The sequence below is a fragment of the Bos grunniens genome, chromosome 22 (assembly GCF_055505025.1).
Source record: "Bos grunniens cultivar Pamir isolate PY7600 chromosome 22, Bosgru_T2T1.0, whole genome shotgun sequence".
NCBI lineage: Eukaryota > Metazoa > Chordata > Mammalia > Artiodactyla > Bovidae > Bos > Bos grunniens.
In genome coordinates, this window is record NC_141186.1 from 50,835,404 (window position 1) to 50,859,839 (window position 24,436).

Below are 24,436 nucleotides of genomic sequence, written 5' to 3' on the forward strand. Positions count from 1 at the left end.
GTTATAGTGCAGTTGGCTGAGAGTTCAGTGTTAACGAGTCGACTATGTATTTAATAAAGTGTCTTTAAACAGTAATATACATACAAGGTTATATCTTATATGTGTGTAGCTCTGAAAGATTAAAAATTGATTGGTGAAAGTGCTGTGACCAGAGGCTCAGAGAAACTTAACTCTGTTTCCTCTAGGAGCAGCAGCTCAGTATTCACTAATTTTTTTTTGTTTGCAGTGACTTTATAGAACATAACTACTGTGAGAACTGGGAATTGGTTATATTTTCTTTCGTATCTAGTTTCTTTTGCTTAGTATGATGTTTCTGAGATTCATCTGTTTTGGTGTCTTCCTTTTTTATTGCTGAGTAGTATTCCTTTTTATGGCTGTATTTTTTGCTGCTAGGCATTTGGGTGGTTTCTAGTTTTTGGCTCTTATGAGTAAAGATGTAATAAATGTTCTCATACAAGTCTGTGTGTGTACATATTTTCATTTCTCTGTGGTAAATATCCACGAGTAGAATTTCCCTGACCCCCAGACTACATCACACGGACACTGTTTAGGAGAAAGTTGAACAGTTCTGTGGACTCTGGGCCCAGTTTTGTTATTGCTCCTCCTTGTAGTTCTCAGCTCGAAGTCTCATTTTCTGTTTTTTTTGCCAGATTTCCAGATATACCCATGCTAAGTCAGAAACGAACGGGCATTCTGTTGAAGTGGGAAGTTGGAATAATTAGGAACTATTACAAGTAGACACTAGCTTCTAGATTGAGGGGGTCTGTTTGCTTTAAGAGCTTCATTTACTTGTCATGATCCTGGGTTTCTGTTAATTGATTCAGGTTAGGAGGCTTCTTGGTCATCCACAGGGTTCATCCTGCATCTCTCTGTGGAGCCTGGCCATGGTGATTTGCGCCTTTGTAAGTAACCAAGCTCAGTCACAATTGGTACTGCCTCTTTAGACCATTGGTCATGTGGCTGCTATTTTGCTACCTAAAAAAAAAAAAACAAAAAAACTTACACATGTGAATTAATTTTAATTCATATGCAACTTTTTTCTTTTTTTAAAAAAAGCTTGACTCTTCTTTGTCTGATGATCTTCCATGGGTGCTGTTTGAAAACTAGTACCAACCAGAGGGTCCTAGCTAAGTGTTCTAGATTTTAATTTCTGGGAGCAGTGAGCAGTGATGAGTATTCATCCCTAACACCCCATCCCACTGAGGTCATTTCTACACTGTATATTCATACCTATGTTGGGCAGATTGAATTCTGTTTCATTGACTTCTTGTGCCAGTGTTCAATGACTACTTCTTTACAGCCAAGAACTTGATTATCAGCATCCTCTTTTAAAGCGTCTCAAATCTCCTAAAGAATAACACTGATTCTTATGGAATTGCTAAAAAGCTATTTTCTGGATGGAAGGTAAGGTGGGTATTTAAGATGAGTGAAACTTTCATGTGGGAGTTGGCTGAAGCGAGAAAATTACTCTTGAAATACTGCTTCTTTAAGAGAGCCTTTTAGTAAAATTTTGAAGTATCTTTTATTTTTAGTTTACTGTATTTTTTATAGTTTGTTCAAAGAGAGAACCAGTATGTAATATTCCTCATTTGATTGGAATCTATAGTCCCTGGTCTTCATGGCTTTTTTCCCTTTTTTTTTTTTTGAATAACTAAGTGGATAAAAGAGAAGGAATTTCTTTTTTAATAGACCCACGAGACCAGTAGCAGTACATTCACTTTATATGTGAGGAAACTGAGAGCAGTGTTTAGGCAGCACAGCAGGAGCGTCATTTGTGCCTTTTCAGGATAGATAAGCTCTGCCTTCCAGTGTTAGTTTAAGCACAGATTTTTTTCTCCTCAAATGATTGGTTTTTCCCTGTTAAATTTTTGTTTCCTTTTAAAGTGACTCCTACTGAAGTATAAAATACTGATAAAGTGCACAAAATTTGATGATTTTTACACCTGTATATACCTAAACAACTGCCCAGATGAAAAACTAGAACATTTAAATAATTTGGCTTTGGGGGGACTTGCCTGGCAGTCCAGTGGTTAAAACTGCACTTTCACTGCAGAGGGCATGAGTTCTGTCCCTGGTCGGGGAATTAAGATCTCTTACGCCACATGACACGGCCCAAGAAAACAAAACAAAATGAAGAAACAAAAGCAAAAGAAAGAATTTGTTATGATGACTCAGTGGTAAAGAACCTGCCAATACAGGAGACACAGGCGACTTGGGTTCAGTCCCTGGCTTGGGAAGACCCCTTGGAGAAGGGAATGGCAACCCAGTCCAGTGTTCTTGCCTGGGAAATCCCATAGACAAGAGAAGCCTGGCAGGCTACAGTCCATGGGATCACCAAGAATCAGACATGACTGCATGACTAAGCACAAGTATTTGTATGTGTATATGTGTATATATACGTGTGTGCGTGTATATAAAGTGGAACTCACCCTGTTTACTCTCAGCCTGGTATCCTCAGAAGGGTGCCACTGGGTCCCTTGCTTCTGGATAGGACCCAGATGTCTAAGCAACCTCTTTTCTGAGGATAAACAAAATGGATACCTTTAAGCCTCTTTTCCCCTTCCCCTTATTTCAGACCTCCCAGATTGCTCTAGGTCTTTGCACATATTTCTGGTTTCTAGGTGAGGGATGTCCCAGTCCCTGGTAGATTGGAAGGGCAATCAGGTTGGCAGCTATACTTACCTCAAGAATGTTCTCTATGTTTCCGTCTTCCTCAGAGGTGAGGTTTGTGAGCATCTTCCTGAAACAGTTCTTGGGGTGCGAAGGAAGGACTGTTTTTTTTTACCCTCATAAGTATAACTAATCTTACCAGCACCTACAGTCTTGTGTGCGTGCTCGGTCACTTTAGTCGTGTCTGACTCTTTGCGACCATGTGGACTGTAGCTCACCAGGCTTCTCTGTCCGTGGGATTCTCCAGGCAAGAATACTAGAATGGGTTGCCATGCCCCCCTCCAGGGGATCTTCCCGACCCGGGGTTTGAACTCGCGTCTGCCTGCATCTCCTGCATTGCAGGTGGATGGATTCTTTACCGACTGAGCCATGTGGGAAGCCACCTGCAGTCCCATGTGTATTAATAAAAGCAAGAATTGACTTGAATTTAAGAAAACATTAGTTTCCCTTGATTATATACTTTAGAGAACAAATATGCTTTCATGTTAGTTTTCAGCTGTAGTGTTTTTTGTCCTTGAATTTGAAAGTATTTGAGAGTATCTTTTCCTCTTAGAGTCCGCATCAGCTTTTTATCTCTGAAACAGTTAGAAATGAGTTTTCATAAAGTCCAGAGCTATGCAACTAGAGCTTTATATGTTGTTCTTTTCTGTGAGAGTGACTATATCTGTCCATTGTGTTCTTTTCAGTTGAGTAATTTTGCTCTTTTTCCCTTGGAGAGTAAAAAACAAATCAAAGATAAATTATTGAAATATTGCCAAAATTTTACTTAGCATTCTTGCATTACCAAGTTTAAATTACTTTTTATAGACTTTTAAAAGACTAAATAGATTTCATATGCTTTGTTTTAAGATCATGATATTTTGGCATTATACTTTTAGTGCTTGAGTATATTTAGTTTTAGAAGTAGAAATGTTGGATTTCTAAACCAGTTTTAATGAAAATATGAGGAAATTTACAAATATACCTGTGCAGTTTGAAGGTACCAAGGATACTTCTTTTTACAAAAAGATTGCATACCAAACTCAGGTGATTAGTCTGAGGCTGTAAAAATACATTAGCCACAAAATTACCAACTCTAAACCAGCTCCTTAGAGTGCACTCTGCTGATCTGCATTTTGGAGTGTCTGTGCCCGCCCAGCTGACAAACTTGGTGACCAGGTATTGTCTTTCTCTTTCTGTGAAGACAGTGTCCTCCTAGTTCTTAAAATAGTTTGGACCTTATTCTCCACCATATCTGATTGGAATTTCTTTGTCTTTGCCAGGGCTTTTATTCATTGCCACTTTCTAGGCTTGCTTTGTTGTTGAATTAAACCAAACAAAACTAGTTATATCTCCTAAATTTAGTTTAAATTCTTTGAGATGGTTTATTCTTTATAATTGAGATTTTCTGTATATTTGTCTGATTTTCGCCCCTTGTTTCTCTTTTGTATTAGTAATAAAAATGATCTTATCATCTTCCTCATAGGCTATCTTCTTTTTTCCTACATATCTTGTTTAGTTTCTGTTAATTGCCATTTTTATCCAGGTACATTTAAACCTCTTTTTTCATGTATCAACTCTTTTTAGAGTCAAAACAGAATTTTACGTTCTCTTTCTTTGGTTTGGAATTCTGTCCTTTGGTTATCATACTTTCTTCTCTGTAAAGCCAAGTTAACTCTTTGTTCTGGTTTTGGTAGCCCTAGGTTAGAAATCTGTAAACTTTTTTGACTTAACAATCCTAATAGTAAACAAAAAAAGAGAGAGAAAAATTTTGTCCTGTCATGAACATGTTTCATATGTCGTGTACTTTTACTGCTGTACACATCTGTTATATACATCATGTGTATACATCTCTTTTTATTGTGTCGCTACCACATGCTGGACATGTTGAATAATATATAGTGAAAAAATAAGCTTTCCTTCATGGATCTGACATCGTTATAATAAAAATAATAAACTATGGACATTATCAATAAATAAAACATAGAACATGCCTTGAAAAAAGAAAAAGAGCAGAGTAAGGAAGATGGAACATCCAGATGGGTTTGTAGTTTACACTTAGGGAGGTTAGGGGAAACATGGAGAGAGATTTGAGCAAAGGAGGTGAGGGAGTTAGCCACTTGGACATCTGGGGGAGGAATGGTCCAGACAGAAGGAATGGCTAGTGCAGAGACCCCAGAGTAGGAATCTCCCTGTGTGTCTAGCCAGTGTGGCTTAGAGTGAGGTAATAAGCAAAGGGGAAAAGGATAGGAATCAGATTAGAGGGAAAATGGGGGTGGGGAGGAATGCAGAACTTGAAGGTTATGGCAAGGCCTTGGGTGAGACAGGAGCCATTGCAGGGTCTTGAACAGAGAAGTCACATGCTCTCTCAGTTTAACAGAGCCCCTGGCTGCTGTGTTGAGAACAGGCTGCAGGAGGGCCATGATGGAAGCTGGAACACCAGTGAGGAGAGGGGAGATGTTGGTGATCATACCAGGTGGTAGCACTGGAGATGGTAAGTAGCTGGATCTGGACATGATCTGAAGGTAGACTCAGTAGGGTTACATGATAGCCTACTGCGCTGGGGTCTAAGAGAAAGAGGAATCAAGAATGACTGTCAGGATTTTTGTGAGAGCAGCTGTAAAGATGGAGCTGGGATGGGTAAGCAGGTTGGAGAGGTTTGGGGGGCTTTGGGGAGATGAGTTCTGTCTTGGCAACGTTAAATTTAAACTTCCCAGATCAAATAGTCAGTCAGTCATATGAATTTGGTGTTCCAGAAAGACGACTGAACTGAGAGTGTAGCTAAACAAAGGAGGACCAAAGACTGAGCCCCGAGGCCTCCAGCGTTGAAAGTCTGGGAAGAAGAGAAAGAACCAGCAAAGTAGATTGAGTACCAGGAGAATGAGGAGAGTGGTGCTTGACGGCCAAGTGAGGAAGACAGATCAAGCAGTTCTAATGTTTTCTATCCAATTAGGGCTTTCCTCATAGTTCAGTCAGTAAAGAATCTGCCTGTGATGCAGGAGACCCCGGTTCGATTTCTGGGTCTGGAAGATCCCCTGGAGAAGGGATAGGCTACCCATTCCAGTATTCTTGGACTTCACTTGTGGCTCAGCTGGTAAAGAATCCACCTGCAATGTGGGATTACCTGAGTTTGATCCCTGGGTTGGGAAGATCCCCTGGAGAAGGGAAAGGCTACCCACTCCAATATTCTGGCTTAGAGAATTCCATGGACTCTGTAGTCCATGGGGGTTGCAAAGAGTTGGACACGACTAAGCAACTTTCACTTCACCCAATTCCAGGTATTCATACCCTACTTTGGAACCGTTGCTAGCCCGTTCTTCTGTCATTTACTATGTATTAACATCAGGCTTCTAACGCTGTGAAGGCTTTTTGTTTTATTTAAAGATACACAAGTTCAGAGAATGATACTAGTGTGCTGGGCACAGAGATTAGAAAATGTTAACATTTCACCATATTTGTTTCAGACTTTTTACAAAAGAAATTAAAAATTATTAAAAGAGCTGAAGTTCCCTTTTCTTCCTAGATAACCAGTTTCCTCCTTTCCTTTCCTCCTGTAAAGTTGATGCACATTCTTCCATTCCACATCATTGTTCTTGTTAATACATAGATGTGTCCATAAATTCATGTATAGTGTTTTATGTATTAAAAATTTACAATGATGACATACTAGAAATATTTCCAAACATGCTTTTTCCAATTTGTTTTGAAATGTATTCATGTTGACACATGTGGATTATTAATTCGGGACTCATTCATTTATCCATTCTTCCGCTGGTGGACCTTTGGGTCATTGCCCATTTTTCTGTTACAGCAGTGGTGCGGTGAGCGTTTTGAACTTGCTCTCTTGGGTGTGTGCTGGGTTGTGGAGTGCACACAACTTTGGTTTTGTGTTGCCATCATCATCATAAGAGAGAAGCCATTTCTACCTGGCTGGCCAGTGCTTGGGATGTTTATACTTTTTATTTTTTCCAGTCTTATAGAATTGAAATCATTTCCTGTTTAAGTTCGCATTTCTCTAGTATTTGTGAAGAGGGGCATTTAATCACGTGTTTATTAACCACTGAGCCTCATCTTTTTTCCATCTTCTTATTTTCCTCCACTTATAGGAATTCTTCATATATTATTAACTGATTTTCTTGATAATTATCAATATTGCAAATACCTGTTCTTTGTCTGACTTTTATCTTATGATTCTCTTATACAAAAAAGAATAATTTTATTGTGGCTGGTGGTAGGAATGGGGCGATTGTGAGTGGGTATGAGGGGTCTTTTGGAGTGATAGAAATACTATAAAATTAGGTTGTGGGGATTGTTGTACAACTCTGTAAATTTACTAACAATCATTGTATTGTACACTTAAGTGAATTTTATGGTTTGTAAATTATACTTCAATAAAAGCTGTTACAATTAACATTTTTTTTAATGTGGTCTTATTCATCAGTGTTTCCTGTTGTAGATTGTGTGTTTTATGTCTTATGGAATTTTACCTAATGTATTGTCAAAAGGCATTTAAATTTTTTTCTAATTTCAAGTTTTATTTTGGACATTTGTATGTTGGGAATTTACTTTGGAGTATAGTTGGAGGTAAGGACAGAATTTTATCTGTGTGTAGCCTCTTATGAGATTATATCATCTTTTTCAATTGATTAAATGGGTGTTTAAATGCTACTGCAGTTACACACATCCACTCTCATGTCTGAGCCTAAGATTTTTTGCCTCTCTTTGCAAAATATCACACTCTGTCTTAATTGCTATAATTTCATAAGGAGCTTTGCTAGTGGGGAGGGCAGATCTTTCATTACTTTTTGACATTGCTGTCTAGCGACATCACTCCTCCATGTGAATATAAAGTCAGATTGTCAGGTTTGTCAAAAAACCCTCTTAGAATTTGTGTTGAAATTGCATTGCATTTCACTATTGAGCCCCACACTCCATGAATATGGTGTATTTATGTCTTCTTTTAGGTCCTTCAGTAAAGTTTTATTATTGATCTGTAATACTTTTTAAAGATTTATAGGTACTTTATATAGTTTTGGTTGCTGTTGTAAATGGAATATATTAGTTTGCATTTTCTAGTGTATTCTGCTGGTGTAGAGGACTACTCTTCTTGTTCTTTATTCCCTTTTAAGTTCTGACTTAGAGTAAAGTTTGAAAATCTAGGCACACAGCTGAGTGCATATGTACAGTGCTCAGCTTTGTCACCTCTACCTTCATGCTCCTTCTCAGTATTTTCCCAGAGAAACCACTGTTGAGATTTTCATTATCATTTTGAATTTCATGTATGTATAGAATCACAGCACATGGCCTCTTTTGTATCTAGACTCTTTCTTGCTACATCACACCTGTGAGATTCTTCTATGCTGTGTTTGGCAGTAGTTGGTTCTTTTTCATTTCTCTGTAGTATTCCACTGTATGAGTATACCACAATTCACAGATTTTAATTTTTTTTATAAAATTAAATATCCCAATTATTAATTTATAAGCCATAATAACACCTTATAATCATTTCACCTCACAACAGCTTTGCTTTGAAAAAGGAAAATACTAATTTAAGCAATATGAGAAACTTTATTTTATTTGAATAGAGACATAATTCATGTCAGAGTTCAATTATATGTTCAAGAAGTTAGTTACTATAACCAGAAGGTCAGTCTAACTAATGTTAACTAATGTCTTTACAGGGCAGATTTATTTCCATGTGTTGCTGTTCACCAGTGAAAAAAAAATTCAACTTGAGAATCTCAGCAGGTTCTTTTAAAAAATAGCCTCCTTCCCATTTTATGCAGTAAAATGTGGAACCAGAGCTTTCTAAAGAAAATGAAGGACAAACAGAGACTATATAGCTGGTGGTGCACAAACTCATAGGCAGAGCATGGAGCCCTGGGGAAGCAGTCCATTCATAAGCTGACAGAATTTTAACCATTTTAATATAAACTGCCAGGGATCTAAAAGAACTGACCCACACAAACTGTTTCCTGTCTGAACATCCATCACCAGGATATTTGGAGGACGTCGCTGCTACTTAAGCCCCTCTTTGCAGCATCCACATTTGTGAAGAATACCTGCTGCTTCTCATCCTCAAGTGTTAGACCTTTTCTCTGCTCGTGCGGCTGGTGACAGTGTTGAAGAAGATGCAGCTGTTACTGAAAACCCTGCAAACCAAACCAGTGGTCCTTTCATTAGGGCACAGACAATCTTTTTATGATAAGACAAAAAAGGACTAAAACTGCATCTGGTATTTTAGAGGGTAGGAGTCATGTAATTTTAATCACCACATGATTTTGCCAAGCCCCAAACTTAGCATTTTCCAAAGAATCTGTTTTGGCAAACCGAAGCCTAACTTGGTGCTAATGCTTTTCCTGCCTCCCCTAGAGCCTGATTCAGACCACAGTTCAAACAGCCCAGTGAAAATGACACGGTAATCAGCACAAGTGGTCTTGTCTACTCTAATGCATAATATTAGAGAATATTGTTAATTAATTTTCATTATTTAAGATTGTGTTCAACAAAAAGGAGCTTTACTACTAAATACAGAAATGTATCATGTTTCCACAGAGGGAATTTTCTTATTTTTAAACATTTTAAAGTAAAATAGTTTTCATGCTAATACCCAGAAAGTTACAAACTATTTTCATAGAAAATAACAGTCTCCTTTTCACAAAAACAAGATTTCCTCGCCAAAATATTCTACCAAGTCACGGCAGAAATGGTGAAGTCTAATCAGACAAAGAATAGATACTGTGGTAGCAGAGCTTAAAACTCTGATCATGATTCCTGCTCTAGATGGAATGTTTGTTTTCTAGATTTCATATGTTGACACCTAATATCCAGTGTATTGGTTTTTGGAAGGGGAACCTTTGGGGTGATTAGGTCATGAGGATGGAGCCCTTATGAATGGGATTAGTGCCCTTATAAAAGAGGCCCCAGAGAGCCCTTTCACCCCTTCCACCATATGAGGACACAGTGACTCACCAAACATCAAATTTGCCATTGCGTTGATGTCGAATTTACCATCCTCTGGAACTAAGAAATTTCTGTTGTTTGTAAGTCATTCAGTCTGTGATACTCTGCTACAGCAGCCAAAACAGATTAAGACAATTTCCTTAGGATCCTTCTCAAAACCCAGAGAATGTTCTTCCTTGTAGTTACTTTCTTTTCATAGTCCTTAATGTCTCCAAAATGAGAAATGCCCTGTTTATGCCAAGGAAAAAAGGTATAGAGAGGAAAGAAAATAGTACGTTTCCTTTCAACTCTGAATCTGGGTGAATGCCACTTCAGATGTTACTGTCTAAAGAATTAGGCTATAGGAATTCAATCCTAACTGCCATTGCTTTTCACTCTGCGTGTTTGTCAGTCATAGCAAAGGGCCACAGGGATGACTGGGGAACGTGTGGGAGCCTCTTCGAGTCCTGGAGATGCTTTTAATAAATTCCAGCTTTCTGCCCCAGCTTTCTGCCCCTCAAGTTCCTCCATGCCTGTGGGTCCTGGGTCTGCGTGAGTAGTGGAATTGAAGTCGCTATTTTGTGGGTCTTCCCTGGCAGTTCAGTTAAGACACCGTGTTTCGGATTCCATCCCTAGTTGGGAAACTAAGGTTCTGCATGCCGTGCTGGGTGGGCAGGAAAATAGGAGGGGAAAAGTGACTATTTTGTAACGCTTAAGCACAATCCTTCATTGCTTTCCTTGACATCCAGGAAGCCAACCCTTGCCAGCATAGAGGTCTGTATCTGTAGGGATTTCACCTTTCCAGGGAAAAGCCTTGTTGAATGTTACCTGGAACGCAGACAAGACTGGTAACTTGGAAACACATTTACATGAGAGCAGATCTCTACAGAAAACTGAAACTTGGCCACGATTTCTAAAATGCCACATAGGGAAAAGAGCACTATTTATTAATACAAAGTTTTCCCCAGGGGAAACCTTTGGCAGTTTTGTTTACAAAACAAAAAACGTCCTGGTAGAGAGTTTTTTGTTTGTTTCTAGTGCAACCCATGGGAATGAAACCATTGTCCCTCATGATTTCTGTTATGTGATATTTTTGACAGTTTGTAGCTTTTTAAAGAACTCACAAGTTTTTCTTCATGCTGGGAGTTACTTAAATCTAGAAAAGACTCCAGAAGCTGTTGACATCTTGAATGGCATAAACTAGTTGAAGTGAGGTCAGTGTATCTGCAGAGGACAGTCTGGGAAATCTTCGAGAAGTAACTACACTCTGGAAAGTACAGTTTATTGACTACGTTGCATTTAGATCCATTTGTTAAAAAATGATCAGTAAGGTCCTGAAGTGGCAAGAGTATACATCTCTTTTATGATCTGCCTCCTGTTGAAGCAAGGTAGAATCGTTCTAAGCTAATTATTTGAACATTTGGACAGGTTCATTTCTACATGTGAGAGAATGAGTTTTCTGTTGGTCAGACTCTTGTTTAGTATCTTGGTACCAGCCCTGTGGACCAGACAGAATTCCGATACTCTGCCTTCAGGGACACTGGAAAGATGAGAGAATCACATTTTTCATTTTGAGGCTTATGGAGACTATGCCCTTTGTCATTAGTGAGAGAGCTTGTTCATCATTTGTTGAAAGTCTCCTTGCTGTCATCAGAAAACAGTTAGTGACCACTTTATGTGCAAAGTGTATTAACTGGAGACTTTGGGATTTTGATGCAACTATTTCTGTCCTTTCATTTATGATGGTTTTGATTACAAGTGACAGAGTACCTTAATACGACTGGCTTGAAGAATAAAGGGAAACTTATTTTTGCTACGTAACAGGATATCCAGTACTTCAGTGACAGTTTCAGGAGCCCTGATTTCTTCTTCCTGGTCTGTGTGCTCGGCGTGTTGGCCTTGTCCTAGGCAGGGATGTTTGAGAGTCATGGGGTAGCTGCAGTAGTCTCAGATGTCACATCCAGATATCGGAATAATAACCTGAGGAATAGGAGGTGCCCTTCTCGTGTGTGAAGAGCAGGATAAGTTCCCAGAGAACCTCTGGCCAATTTCCCCTCATCTCATTGGGAAAAAGAGTCACATGCTTTTTCCTAAGTCAATTCATAAGAAATGAAGTAATGTTCAGGATTCTCGCTGAGCTTGAATGGCGTTTCATGTTCCCTTGAAGGTTGGCTCAAGGAACAACGTGAAGAACATGTGAACGGTGTTTTTCAGTGTATGTGAACAACATTGGGACTCTGTTAGGAAAGGAGTAGTGGAGCTAGACTCCGTCATCCATAGCTCTCAGCCCACAGGTTTTTCAGTGGGCCTTGGTGGACCCCAGATGTCAAGAATAGCCTCTGGTTGTTTATCAGAACGAGTCAGAGCTTTTGCTAGAACTTTCAGGACTGTGCAGTAGGCGAGGCAAGCCCAAGCCCTTCACCTCCATCGGCATACCCCACAGAGTTGGCAGCAGGCATGTCTTCACAAGGAAAATTGAAGTCTCTTACTTGTAAGTCATTACAAGGCTCTGCACCTTGTAGACCAGTAGGTATGTCCACTTTTTCAGGTTCCCAGGTTATTTAAAAAGAAATACCAAAACAGAGCTATAGAAACATGGTATGTTTTACATGTTTATTTCCCAGAAAGTATTTCAGACCCAGAAACAGTACCATGACTTTATGTAGACATCCTGTGGAAACAATATCAGAAGGCCAGATCTGACTGGAGATCGGACAGAATTCTGCCTTTCAGTCCTGTGGAGGCTGCAGAGGATCCCCAAAAAGACTGCAGAATGTTGAACTCAGAGTCCAGGGGAATGGCTCTAATGCCTGACTCCTCTGGGGCACTTGGCACTGTTGACCCCCTCTCCTAAACCAGATACCCACTGACGCAGGCTAGACAGCATAGCACCTTCCTGGTATCCCATCTGTGATCAGAGGCCATCCCAGGGTGAAGGGGAGGAGGCAGGGCAGGAAGCACTTGGCATTGCTACCTGAAGTCTCCTGCCACGGGGGCGCCTCCAGGAACCCTGAGGAAAGCCTTCTGCAGTTGATTCGTGTCCTGAGCACTGCCACTCCTCTCATGTTTTGTTTTCATATAGTTGTGCTTTTACTCACTGTGGTCGTCTTCCTCGGATTATTTAATTCATTGTAACAAGCTTTTCTTTCTTTTGGTGAGCGCTGCTCTGTGCCAGGAACTGCCTCAAACCCGAGATGGAGTTAATAAGAGAATGGTTTGGCTGTGGTGACAGATGACAAAGAGATGACAGGACAGTGAACGTATTGCTGCTGTAGACTTGGCACAGGATGCCACAGGGGACGCAGAGGTGTGATCAAACTCTTGTACGGAGAGAATGGGGTCTGAGCCATATCCCAAAGAAGGAGAACTTGAATACCTTTAAAGGGATGCTGATCCGTTTAGGGGAGTGGGAATGGTGTTGATAGCACATAGTTTCCTGGACAGCTTTGGAGTAAAGAAAATTTTACATTTTGCAGTAGTGTTATTATATAGCTGATTTTGCTTCCCTGGTAGCTCAGAAAGTAAAGAATTCACCTCCAATGCAGGAGACCTGGCTTCGATCCCTGGTTAGGAAGATCCCCCGGAGGAGGGCTTGGCAACCCACCTTAGTGTCTTGCTGGCAGAATCCCAATGGACAGAGGAGTCTGGCGGGCTATGGTCCATGGGGTCGCAAAGAGTCAGACACGACTAGCGACTAAGCACAGCATAGTATAGCTCATTTTGCCCGTAATTAGGAGGTTCAGAAAAACTAATAGTTTATCTCTTACAGGTAAAGCCGTATTTCTGCTCTATAAATATTTTTCCTTTAGTCTTGATCTTTCAGATGTTGTCTTGCCTACTATGTTCCTTTTTAAGTTTTAAAAATGTTATTGAAGTATAATTGATTTACAGTACCATGTTAATTTCTTTTGTACAGCCAAGTGACTCAGTTATACGTGCTACTTTTCATTTTCTTTTCCATTATGGTTTATCACAGGGGATTGAGTATACAGTTCCCTGTGCTGCACAGTAAGAGGTTGTTTATCCATCCTGTATATAATAGGTTGCCTCTGTTCATCCCAAACTTGCTGTCCTTCGCTCCGCCACCTGCCTACCTACTACATTCCTAATTTAAAAGATATATTCATTATTAAGTGTTGCACTATAGTAACTTTCTTGAGGGAAAACTTATATTAAAAGGAGGTTATTTAAGTACAAAGAGCTTTTCCGTGTCCCGCTGTTTGTGTAGAATCAAACAGGAAGGGAAGCTCTGTGGTGCTTGGCATGATCATAAGTTGATGGCCATAGATTTAAAGTAGAAGAAATATGAAGTCTGAATTCCTTTGGGGGAGAACAAAATCTTTTTATGCTTCTACAATTCAGGAGGGAAGGGCTTTCCCTGCCAGAGCCTTGACACCTTAAAGCAGAAAAGTTGGGAATCTCATGTGACCTGATTTTGGAGGTAAAACCCTTTCTTCGAGCCGGGGAAAGACTCTTAACAGTACTGGATGTTGTGAGAAATCCAGACAGAATGGTACAAAAGATGGGTGGAGGCAACCAACATTGCACCATTCAGCAGAGCTCAGCCCAGCTCACTCCCAGGTATCTGACAGTTGTCCTTCTGGGGAACACATAGCAGGGAGCAAGACACACCCCTGTTCTTCCTCAGGAGTGGATATTCTGTGAACTCCAGAGAAACTGGAGCTTGCCGGGTGTTTTGATTCTCTCTTTTCCTCTCTTCCCTGTTAGGAGAGAAGAATAAGCTGAGCAGACTCTGACCGTTGGTTTTCAGCCTGCCAGGACCTTCTGCGTAGCTCTCCTTCGTGGCTCATGTGCTACATCCTCTGGCCTCAGTGTGCAACTGGCCCCCAACGCAATGTGTGTTTGTCAAACCATGGAAGTGGGGCAGTATGGCAAGAACGCAAGTCGGGCCGGAGACCGGGGAGTCCTCCTGGAGCCCTTCATCCACCAGGTGGGCGGACACAGCAGCATGATGCGCTACGACGACCACACTGTGTGCAAGCCCCTCATCTCCCGGGAGCAGCGCTTCTACGAGTCCCTCCCTCCCGAAATGAAGGAGTTCACCCCTGAGTACAAAGGTCAGTCACTGGCCAGTTGGGAGAGGGCAGCAGTGTATAGGCCCTCAGCCCAGTTTTCCTTGTTCTGTCGGCCACGTGATACGATTGTAGGTCTCTGTTGTCTCCATGCAGCTAAGTCACTTTGTTAAGCAAAATTTGAAAGCATCAGTGAGGTCTTTATTTCTTGAAAACTGAGTCCATTGATAGGTAAACCCGAGAAGAATTCACAGCATTAAGTCCCGTTGGTGAAGAGCATGCTGTTGTCTAGGAGGTTTCCCTGTTGGCTGGGATGATCTAGGAGAGAAGGGGCAGCCCTTCTCTGCTCCCAGAGAAGGAGTTGGATGCTCTCCAGGATCGGGATGAGGTAGCTGGTGAGGAGGTGCTGTGCAGCTTGTGTGTGTGTGTGCTGGGGTGAATGGATAGTAAGAAGTTTAGAGAAGGACTGGGGCCTGGAGGTCCTAACTTTTAAAGGAAAAATAATCTGCTTTATAATATAACCTGATAGGCCAGAACCCCATGAATGTATACCAGAGTTTAAGTCACTTGGTTTTAAAACCTGATTTTTGTCACTGTGTGTATACATTTTTATTGACCCTCATGTATAAGTTGAGGCTTCCCAGGCGGCACTAGTGGTAAAGAACCTGCCTGCCAATGCAGGAGACATAAGAGATGCAGGTTCGATCCCTGGGTTGGGACGATCCCCTGGAGAAGGGCACGGCAACCCACTCCAGTATTCTTGCCTGGAGAATCCCATGGACAGAGGAGCTTGGTGGGCTGTGGTCCATAGGGTCGCAAAGAGTCAGACACAACTGAAGTGACTTAGTACGCATCCATGCATGTATAAATTACGTTTTCTGTGTTCTTTTTATTTTGGCCGTGCTGCATGGCTTGTGGGAACTTAGTTCCCTGACCAGGGATTGAATCCAGGCCGCTGCAGTGAAGCACTGAGCTGACCTCTGGATTGCTGGGACGTGCCCTGTGTTGTGTTTTTTTTTTACCTTTTCCAAAGCAGTGTGAATTCAGTCATGTTTGCACCGTGCTTTACTTTGGAGATGGATTTAGAAAAAACAGTCCATATTGGTATTGGCTTTTGTTCCTTAACTCTTTTATTGTGGTGAAATATACATAACATAAAATTTAACCATTTTTTAAGGTGGATGCAGCTTTTTAAAAAATTAAAATATAATTATACAGCAAAATTTACCGTTTTTAAGTGTTTAATTTAGTGGCATTAAATACATTCACTATGCTGTATACCATTACCATTATCTATTTCTGGAACTTTTACATCACCTCAAACAAAATCTCCGTACCCATTAAATAACTCATTTCCCCCCTCACCTGGTACCCTCTAATCTACTTTCTGTCTCTATAATTTAGATATTTCATACAAGTGGAATCATGTAGTGTTTGTCCTTTTGGATTTGGCTTATTTCATTTAGCATAATGTTTTCAAGTTCATCACGTGTCAGAACTGCTTTTGTTTTTACGGCTGAATACTATTCCATTGTAAATATATGCTGTATTTTATTTATCTGTTCATCTGTTGATAGACACCTGAGTTGTTTCCACCTTTTGGCTATTAAGAATAATGTTTCTGTAAGTATTACCTTACAAATACCTTCTTAAGTCCCTGATTTCAGTTCTTTTGGGTATATACCTAGGAGTGGAATTGTGGATCATACGGTAATTTTGTGTTTAGCGTTTTTGAAGAACTGTCAAACTGGTTTCCATATTAGCCTACCATTTGACATTCTTACCAGCAATGTTTCTTTTTCTCCACATCCTTACAAACCCTTATTTTCCATTAAAAACAATAGCAACAACTGTGTAGCCACCCAAGTGGGTGTGAGGTGGTTTCCCTTTGTTATGTACGTGTTTTCTTAATGGCTGATGACTGGTGTTGATGTGCCATTGGCTATTTGTGTGTCTTCTCTGGAGCAGTGTCTATTCAAGTCCTTTGTGCAGTTTTGAATCGGTTGGTTTGTTACTGTTTTCAGAACAGAATCAGAAGCATATTGAATTTGGAAGAATAAATACTCTTAACGCTGCAAAATGAGAGAGAAGCGAGAATCAAACACACTGCCGACTCTAAGTGGCTAAGAAACAAGTTACAAATGCTTTATAAATGTAGCTTCAGCCACCTACCCATCCACACTCAATACATCATGGCCAAATCTTTTGCTATAAAAATGCCAAAACCAGAAAAAAAAACCTACAAGCCCTGTTAGCTCATGGAGTCCTCTTCTGATGCTAAGGGAAGAAAAAAAATCCTTTAAAATGAAGTGGAACCCCAGGCTGCAGAGAAATGTTTTCTAAATCACAGCCACCAGATTTTGGACTAGTTAGAATCTCAAGGTGCCACCCAGGGAAGGATTGTCAGTCATACATTGGTTCGGTTTTCCTTCCAACCGACTCAGCTTGGGGAACAGAAGTCTAAAACCCATAGCAAGTCTTTAGTATCTGCTTGATTTTCTTGCCTCAGGCTGCATTTTCACTAGGGAATAGTAAATATACTTTCTCAAAAATATAATTAAATTGAAACTGATCTCTTCTTTTTTTTAAGTCAAATGAAGTCCCGAGAAAATGGAAGATATGATGGGTTCGATTCGTGTATTTCCAAGACTGATACCATAGGGTTTTTACTTTTTTCTTGGCTGCTCTGAGGGCATGAGGAGCTTAATTCTCTGACTAGGGATCAAACCCATGTCTCCTTCAGTGGAGGCACAGTCTTAACCACTAGACCACCAGAGAATTCCTTTACTTTTTATTTTGAAATGTAAAATTACAGAAGAGTTGAAAAGGTAACGGAGGTTCTCTAATGCTGCCATGATGCCAGCGTACCGAGTGAAGCGTCACTGTGCAGCTCACCTCTCCGTGGGGAGGCCTGTACTGGCTTTTCTGTGTGCATGGCGAGACCATCAGCCCTGGGTGAGACTCAGGAAGCGTCTGCAACCTCTTGAATTCTGCCAGGATGATGGTTTATTTTTACTTTTTCCACCAAGATGATTTTTGAAAATATCTGTGTGAATGGAAAGCTGCAGTTGATGGTTCTCTCCAAGATGATTCAGATGCCAGAAGTGGATTTGGATGTAACCAATGTAATCCAAGCTGATGAACCCACTGCTTCAGCTTCCAGCACAGTGGGCTGAAATTCAGTGTTTGGAAGGGATTACAGGGCACTGAAAGACATCTTGATCAACACAAACTCAGCCTCATCCCTCCCCTTCTCATCCCTCCCCTCCCCATCCCTTCCCTCCTCATCCCTCCCCTCCTCATCTCTCCCTCCTCATCCCTCCCCTCCTCATCCCTCCCATCCTCCCCTCCCCTCCTCATCCCTCCCCTCCCCTTCCCTCTCTTCCCCTCCCCTCTCCTGCTTGTGTTGTACTGGCTGCTCTGTGACCACTATAGGGTCCTCTCTACTGTTCACACATACTCAATGAAAGCATGCCAGAAAATTGGTGACTGCTTTGGTGAGCAGACGAAAAAATAGCCCTGTCATGAATCAGCTGGGTGTTACTCTAATTCCGAAGAATGTGCTAAAGACTCAAATGAAGTTCGGTGTCCCAATGATATATCCCATTGAAGGAGAAGGGAACATAAGACAATTTTTGGTTTTCTCTGTTTGACCAGAAGCATAATGCTATAGATGTAATCCCTATTGGTAGCTGGGTAGGAAGAGGTATTTTTCAGCTGGAAGAGGGAAGCCCCTGAGTTCTGCTCCATGAATTCAGCTTTCAGAAAGAGCCCCTGGCTTGTTGGGAGTGAACTGCCTGTGCAGAAATTGTGCTGTGGTCTGTGCTCCAGCAGACAGGAGGCTGCAGTGTGGTGCAGCGCGGGGAATGGGTGAGACCTATGAAGACCTGGCACTTCACACCCTGCCCTTAAGTCCCTTAAGTGAATTTTAGTAGCTGGTTTTAAAGGGTTTAGATTTCAAGAATGCTGCTATTTCATAACTGTTGGAGACTGAAATCAAAGGCTTTATTTAGGTTGGCTGTCTAGTATTAATGAATAAAAGCATCATTAAAAGATACATAACCATATCATGGTTTATAATTAGCAAAACCAAGAAAGGAGCTTTGGTGTAATACTCTGAGCTAACCTGTACACTTTATTCAGATTCGGCTGTTTTCTCACATGTCATTTTTCAGGTCCAGGATTTCACATTGTATTTGGCCCTCCTTGGCCCCCTCCAGTCTGGGACAGTTTCTCACTCTTCTTGGCCTTTCATGACCTTGATGCTTTGGAAGAGTACTAGTAGTTATTTTGTAGATTGTCCCTAAATTTGGATTTGTTTTCTCTTTCTAATGATTAGATTGAGGTTCTGTATTTTGGGCAGTAGAAACGATCCAGTGTCCTCTTCAGTTCATGTCAGGAGGCCCATCTCTTGTTACCGGTGATTTAACTTTGATTGCTTTAAGATGGTGTCTGCCTGGCTTTTGCACTGTAAAATTATGACTTTTCTTGTTGTAATTAAGGAGTTTCATGTGGAGAGATACCTTGGGACTCTCTGGATATCCTGCTTCAGAGCATACTAGTTTTCCAATTGATCAGTGGTTCTTTCCTGTGATAATTACTAAATTGCAGAGTGAGGGACAGGGAGGCCTGGCATGCTGCAGTCCATGGGGTAGCAAAGAGTCAGACATGACTTAGCGACTGAACAACAACAACATTGCATGCCTAATGATGACATCTCTTTTCATCTTTTCTTCTATACTTAGTAGTTAAAATATATTACAGTTCTGTAAGGAAGAATTGTCCCTCCTCACCCATTTATCTATCAGTGTGGACGTATGTATTTTATTCCTCAAATTATTCTAGATTTGGACACTGGGACTCCTTAACATTAGCTCTTGTGTACTTTTGACATAGACCCCTCATCATTTTTGGCTGTTTCATTACTTTCAGTTACCACGAGATATTCCAAGCTCATCTTGTATTTTTTCTGCCCTGATTCAGGAACCAGACTTTGTAACAAGCTTTTCTTCCTTGTATCATATGAATGATAGTTAGAAAAAACAAGATCTTGGTGCTGGATATTGTGATTGCCACTGGAGTGGCTTTGCTTTTAGGCCCTTTCAACACAGAGGTTTAGAAAATGCATATATTAATTCTAACCCACAATCACATACACATTTCTTTATTGCCAGAACCACAGGTGTTTTTAAAACTCAGCTAAGGAAAAATGCCAATAATATTCTATATTTTGGCAGTAGGTTTGAGGAGGGATTTTCGTTTATTTCATATGACCAGCTGTAGTCATCAAGTGTTACTGCTTGTAGTGCTAAATGCCTTGTACCGTTTTTCAGAACCTTGCCTCATTCATTTATCTAGTACTTACTGAGCATCTACTGGATGCAAGCCCCTGCTCATTAGTGTAGAAGACGAAAAAGACCCGTATCTTCATGGAGCTTAATGCTAATGTGAGAAAGAATAAACAAGTTATAGACAAAACAGTTATAGGTTGTGTTAAGTACTTTGAGTTAAATAAGTACTCTGTAATTGACAGTAATAAAGCTTCCAAACCAGATCCCTTGATATAGGATGATTGGGGAAGGAGTGTCTGGGGAGACTCAAAGGACTGGAGAATGTGGAGCAGCTGTGGGCAAAGGACAATGGAAAGAACATTCCAGGCTTCCAAGGATAAGCGAAAACCCTGAGGTAAAAAACAACAATGGACGAAACTTCAGTGCGCTAAGGAACTACTCTAGCTCTTTTTTGCCAATTAAGAGTTAAGAAACAGCCCTATTCATGAGTGGTCAAAGGACTTGAATAAACATTTCTCCAGAGAAGACAAGCAGATGACCAACAAACATATGGAAAGGCAATCAACATCACTAGTCATTAGGGAAATGCAAATTGAAACCACAAGAGAGACTTCTCTCACCCAGTGAATGGCTGTTAAAAGGAAGAAGAGAAGTGTGGCAAAGATACGGAGAAATAGGAACACTCTGGTAAGAATGTCAAATAGAATAGCCGCTGTAGAAAACAGTTTGACAGTGCTTCAAAAACATTAAAACACAGAAATTGCCAGCAATTCTATGCCTAGATATATACCCCAAAGAATCAAAAACAGGGACTCAAACAGATAATAAATGTAAAGTAATACTCACTGAAGCATTATTCATAATAGTCAAAATGTGGAAGCAACCCAAGCATCCATCAACAGATGAACTGGTAAACCAAATACATTTACGTAACAGATAGATGGCGTACATTTACAGTGGAATAGTATTCAGCCATAAAAACAAATGAAGTTCTGACACATGCTGCAATGTGGATGAACATTGAAAACGTTATGCTAAGTGAAAGAAAGAAGCCAAACCCCAAAGGACAAACATTACCTGATTTCCACAGTGATTCAGTATACATATATGCCTGTTCTTTTTAATATTCTTTTCCACTATGATTTACCACGGGATACTGAATACAGTTCCCTGTGCTGTACCAGGACCGCGTTGTTTATTGTGCATATGTAATACTTTGCATCGGCACATCCCAGGTTCTCAGTCTGTTCCTGCCCCCACCCCCGCAAGTCTCTTCTCTGTATGTGAGCTTGTTTCTGTTTCACAGGACAGATGAGTTCATTTGCGTCATGGTTTAGATTCCACATGTAAGTGACACCATATGGCATTTGTCTGTGTGTGTCTGACCTCACTCAGTATGACAGCCTCTAGGTCCATCCACGTTGCTGCAAATAGCGTTAGTTCACTCTTTCTTATGGCCGAGTAGTATTCTATTGTATATACATACCACATCTTTACCCATTAATCTTTCGACGGCCATTTAGATTGTTTTCATGTCTTGGCTATTGTGAACATGCTGTTATGAACTTAGGAGTGCATGTATCTTTTCAAATTACTGTTTTGTCCAGATACATGCCCAGGGGTGGGATTGCTGTTATCATATAGCAACCCTAGGTTTTAAGGAACCTCCATACTGTTCTTCATAGTGGCTGTACCAATTTACATTTCCAGCGACAGTCTGGAAGGGTTCCCTTTCCTCCATACCCTCTCCAGCATATATGATTTGTAGATTTTTTTTCATGATTGGCCATGAGTCACGTGTGAGGTAGTATCTCCTTGTAATTTTGATTTGCATTTCTCTAATAATTAGCCATGTGGAGTATCTTTTTATGTATCTGTTGACCATCTGTTTCAAGTATCTATTCTTGATACAATAACAAAACTCTCAGCAAACTGGGGATGGAAAGAAAGTTCCTCAAACCTGATAGAAGGCATCTATGAAAAACCTACAGCTAGCTTCATACTCAGCGATAAGACAATCACTTTAGCCCCTAAGATCGAGGTATGAGATAAGAATGTCTGTGCTCTCCATTTCTAGTTAACATTTAACTTGGAGGTTCTGGCCAGTACAGGTAAGCAGGAAAATAATAAAAGGCATTCAGATTGGGAAGGAAGAAGTAAAGCTGTCTTTATTTGCAGACAACATAGAATTCTGTCTTCAGCTAAACTATCCATCACTTGTTGGAGTAGGATTCCCACAAAGAACTCAGAAAATTGACATCCTGAACCCTCTTTTGTTAGGAAGTTACTTGAAGATGTATCCCACTCAGATTAGGAGGAAGCCAAGGGAACGGGGGGAAAGGAGAGGATCGTAGAAGGAACAGCTCTGACTCTGGTCAGCTCCAGCGTGGGAGCTCCGTGGCAGGCCTGGAGAACACTCCACATCAGAGCACGAGGGGGAGCCCAGGAAACAAAGAATATTGTAGACCGGGGGCATTCAGGCTTGAACAGAATTGAAGCTCTGCAAAAGACAAAGGGAAGAAGTTATGAAGGCGGAAGCCTGTAGGAGAGGCAAGTTACCTACGTAAGGAAGCCAGGGTATGGTTATGAAGCCCACTGAAGTGAGGTATGCATTTAAGTAATGTGAGAAAAGAAGAATCCATTACACGTTGATGTTTCAAGGGTTTTTTCCCTCCTAAAAGAGACCAGGGTTTAAAAGCAGTGTCCTCCTGGAGAAGGAAATGGGCCAAAGAAAAGGATGTTCTTGGTCTGGCATACTGACATATTCTTAAAGGCTTGTCACTGATTGTCAGATCATAATGCCGATTTTGTGCACCAAGAGTGTAAAACGAGACATGTAGCTGATAGTAGGTTGGACTATGGAAATCAGATGAAGGGCAGCCTGGACCTTTTTAACACCCAAAGAAACTCATTGAGTTAGATTTCTAGGTGCTGTGTTTCAGCTCCTTTGGTAATGATCCAGAAGAAACCAAGGACAAGCTGTTTGATAAAAATGGACACAACAAACTTGCATGAGTACTGTGTGGAAAATAGCTGTTTCCACTTCGGAATGCTGGTGCTTTGCTGAGGCCGAAGTTCTGCCTGGTGAGCCTAGACTAGCCTGATCCTCAGTGCAGAGACATGTTTTTGAGGGCTGTCTTGGAGGAGTCTTGACGTCTCTCTTGATGACACTGTCAGGCAGAAGGAAACCGGATCTAGAGGAGGACAGAGGAGATGACAGCAGTGTGGGGCAGTTCAGTCAGTGGAGGTTAGATTATGTTGGTGTGGGTGTGTCACTGGGAAGATACAGTTCTTCTGAATGGTACAGAAGGCAATAGTTGAAAGCAGGAGAGAGAAGAGGATGGGAAGTAAAAACGAATTTATCCAAAATCAAAGGTGAATGGTGGACTAAGGATGAGGAATGAGCGGTGAGGTATGTTCTGGAAAGATGCCCGCCACTCATTGTTCCTACCGTGGCTTCAGGGCAGGTGATGACTGTGTGTGGAGGGCCAGCAAGGGCCAGCAATCTGTGCTGAATGGACCCAGCCTCGGTGGACATTTGTTGACTGGCTGCCTCTTTTTCCCCAACAGGAGTGGTATCCGTCTGTTTCGAGGGGGACAGTGACGGTTACATCAACTTGGTGGCCTACCCGTACGTGGAAAGTGAGACCGTGGAGCCGGATGACACACCGGAGCGGGAGCAGCCTCGGCGCAAGCACTCCCGCCGGAGCCTGCACCGGTCGGGCAGTGGCAGTGACCACAAGGAGGAGAAAGCCAGCCTGCCCCTCGAAACCTCAGAGAGGTAAGGGGGTGGTGAGCAGGGCTGGCAGTTCATGTCTGGTGCTATGAGCACAGATACTCAGCGTATCTCTGGTGTCCTGATGCGTCACGGGGAAGCAGGGCTCAAGGTGGAGGGACGATGGCTGATGTTCGCAGGTTCACCCCATCGTGCCACCTGCCGCCCACGTGTTCCATCGCCCCAGTGAAGCCCGCTTCTGAGTTTGGCTGTACTGGTCGAGAGAGAGAACGGAGTTCTCTCAGCTCTTTGGAAGCAAGAACACCCTGTTGTTTTCCTCCAGCTTTGTTATATCTTGCTTCCCAAGGCAGAGGTGGAGGCACTGGCCCGACCGCAGAGCCCAGAGGCAGAGTGCAGCCAGGCCCATGCTCTAAGGGTTTTGGAGTCAGATCTCTGAGACTCTGATATCACCGTTAACCCTTGCCCTGCATCTAAAATTCAGTGTATTGAATTGGAATTTGAATTTTCTTACAGATCAGGAAAAAGAATTATTTTTCTTGATATATCATGCAAAAAATGTGAACCCCCACAAGCGTGGCCACAGTCAAAAGGATAGACAGTGACAGTTTTGTTGAGGTTATGGAGAAACTGGAACCCTCCTATGTTGCAGATGGGAATGTAAAATAGTGCTGCCATTCTGGAAGACAATTTAGGCAGTTTTTCAAAAAGTTACATGCAGCAACTGCAGTCCTAGGTATATGCCCAAGAGAACTGAAGGAAAACAGTCACGTGTAAACTGTGTACGC

General features: G+C 41.4%; 1 protein-coding gene across 3 annotated transcripts in view; it reads left to right on the plus strand.

The window, feature by feature from the left end:
* The window catches only part of IP6K1 (inositol hexakisphosphate kinase 1), a 37,379-nt gene that overhangs the window by 5,535 nt on the left and 7,408 nt on the right, over positions 1–24,436 (plus strand). For all 3 annotated transcript variants that reach the window (XM_086368021.1, XM_086368020.1, XM_086368024.1), the window contains exons 2-3: positions 14,320–14,669; positions 23,486–23,696. In XM_086368021.1, the coding sequence (XP_086224147.1) occupies positions 14,447–14,669; positions 23,486–23,696 (434 nt within the window). In that variant the 5' untranslated portion in view covers positions 14,320–14,446. The remainder of the gene's footprint in view (positions 1–14,319; positions 14,670–23,485; positions 23,697–24,436) is intronic.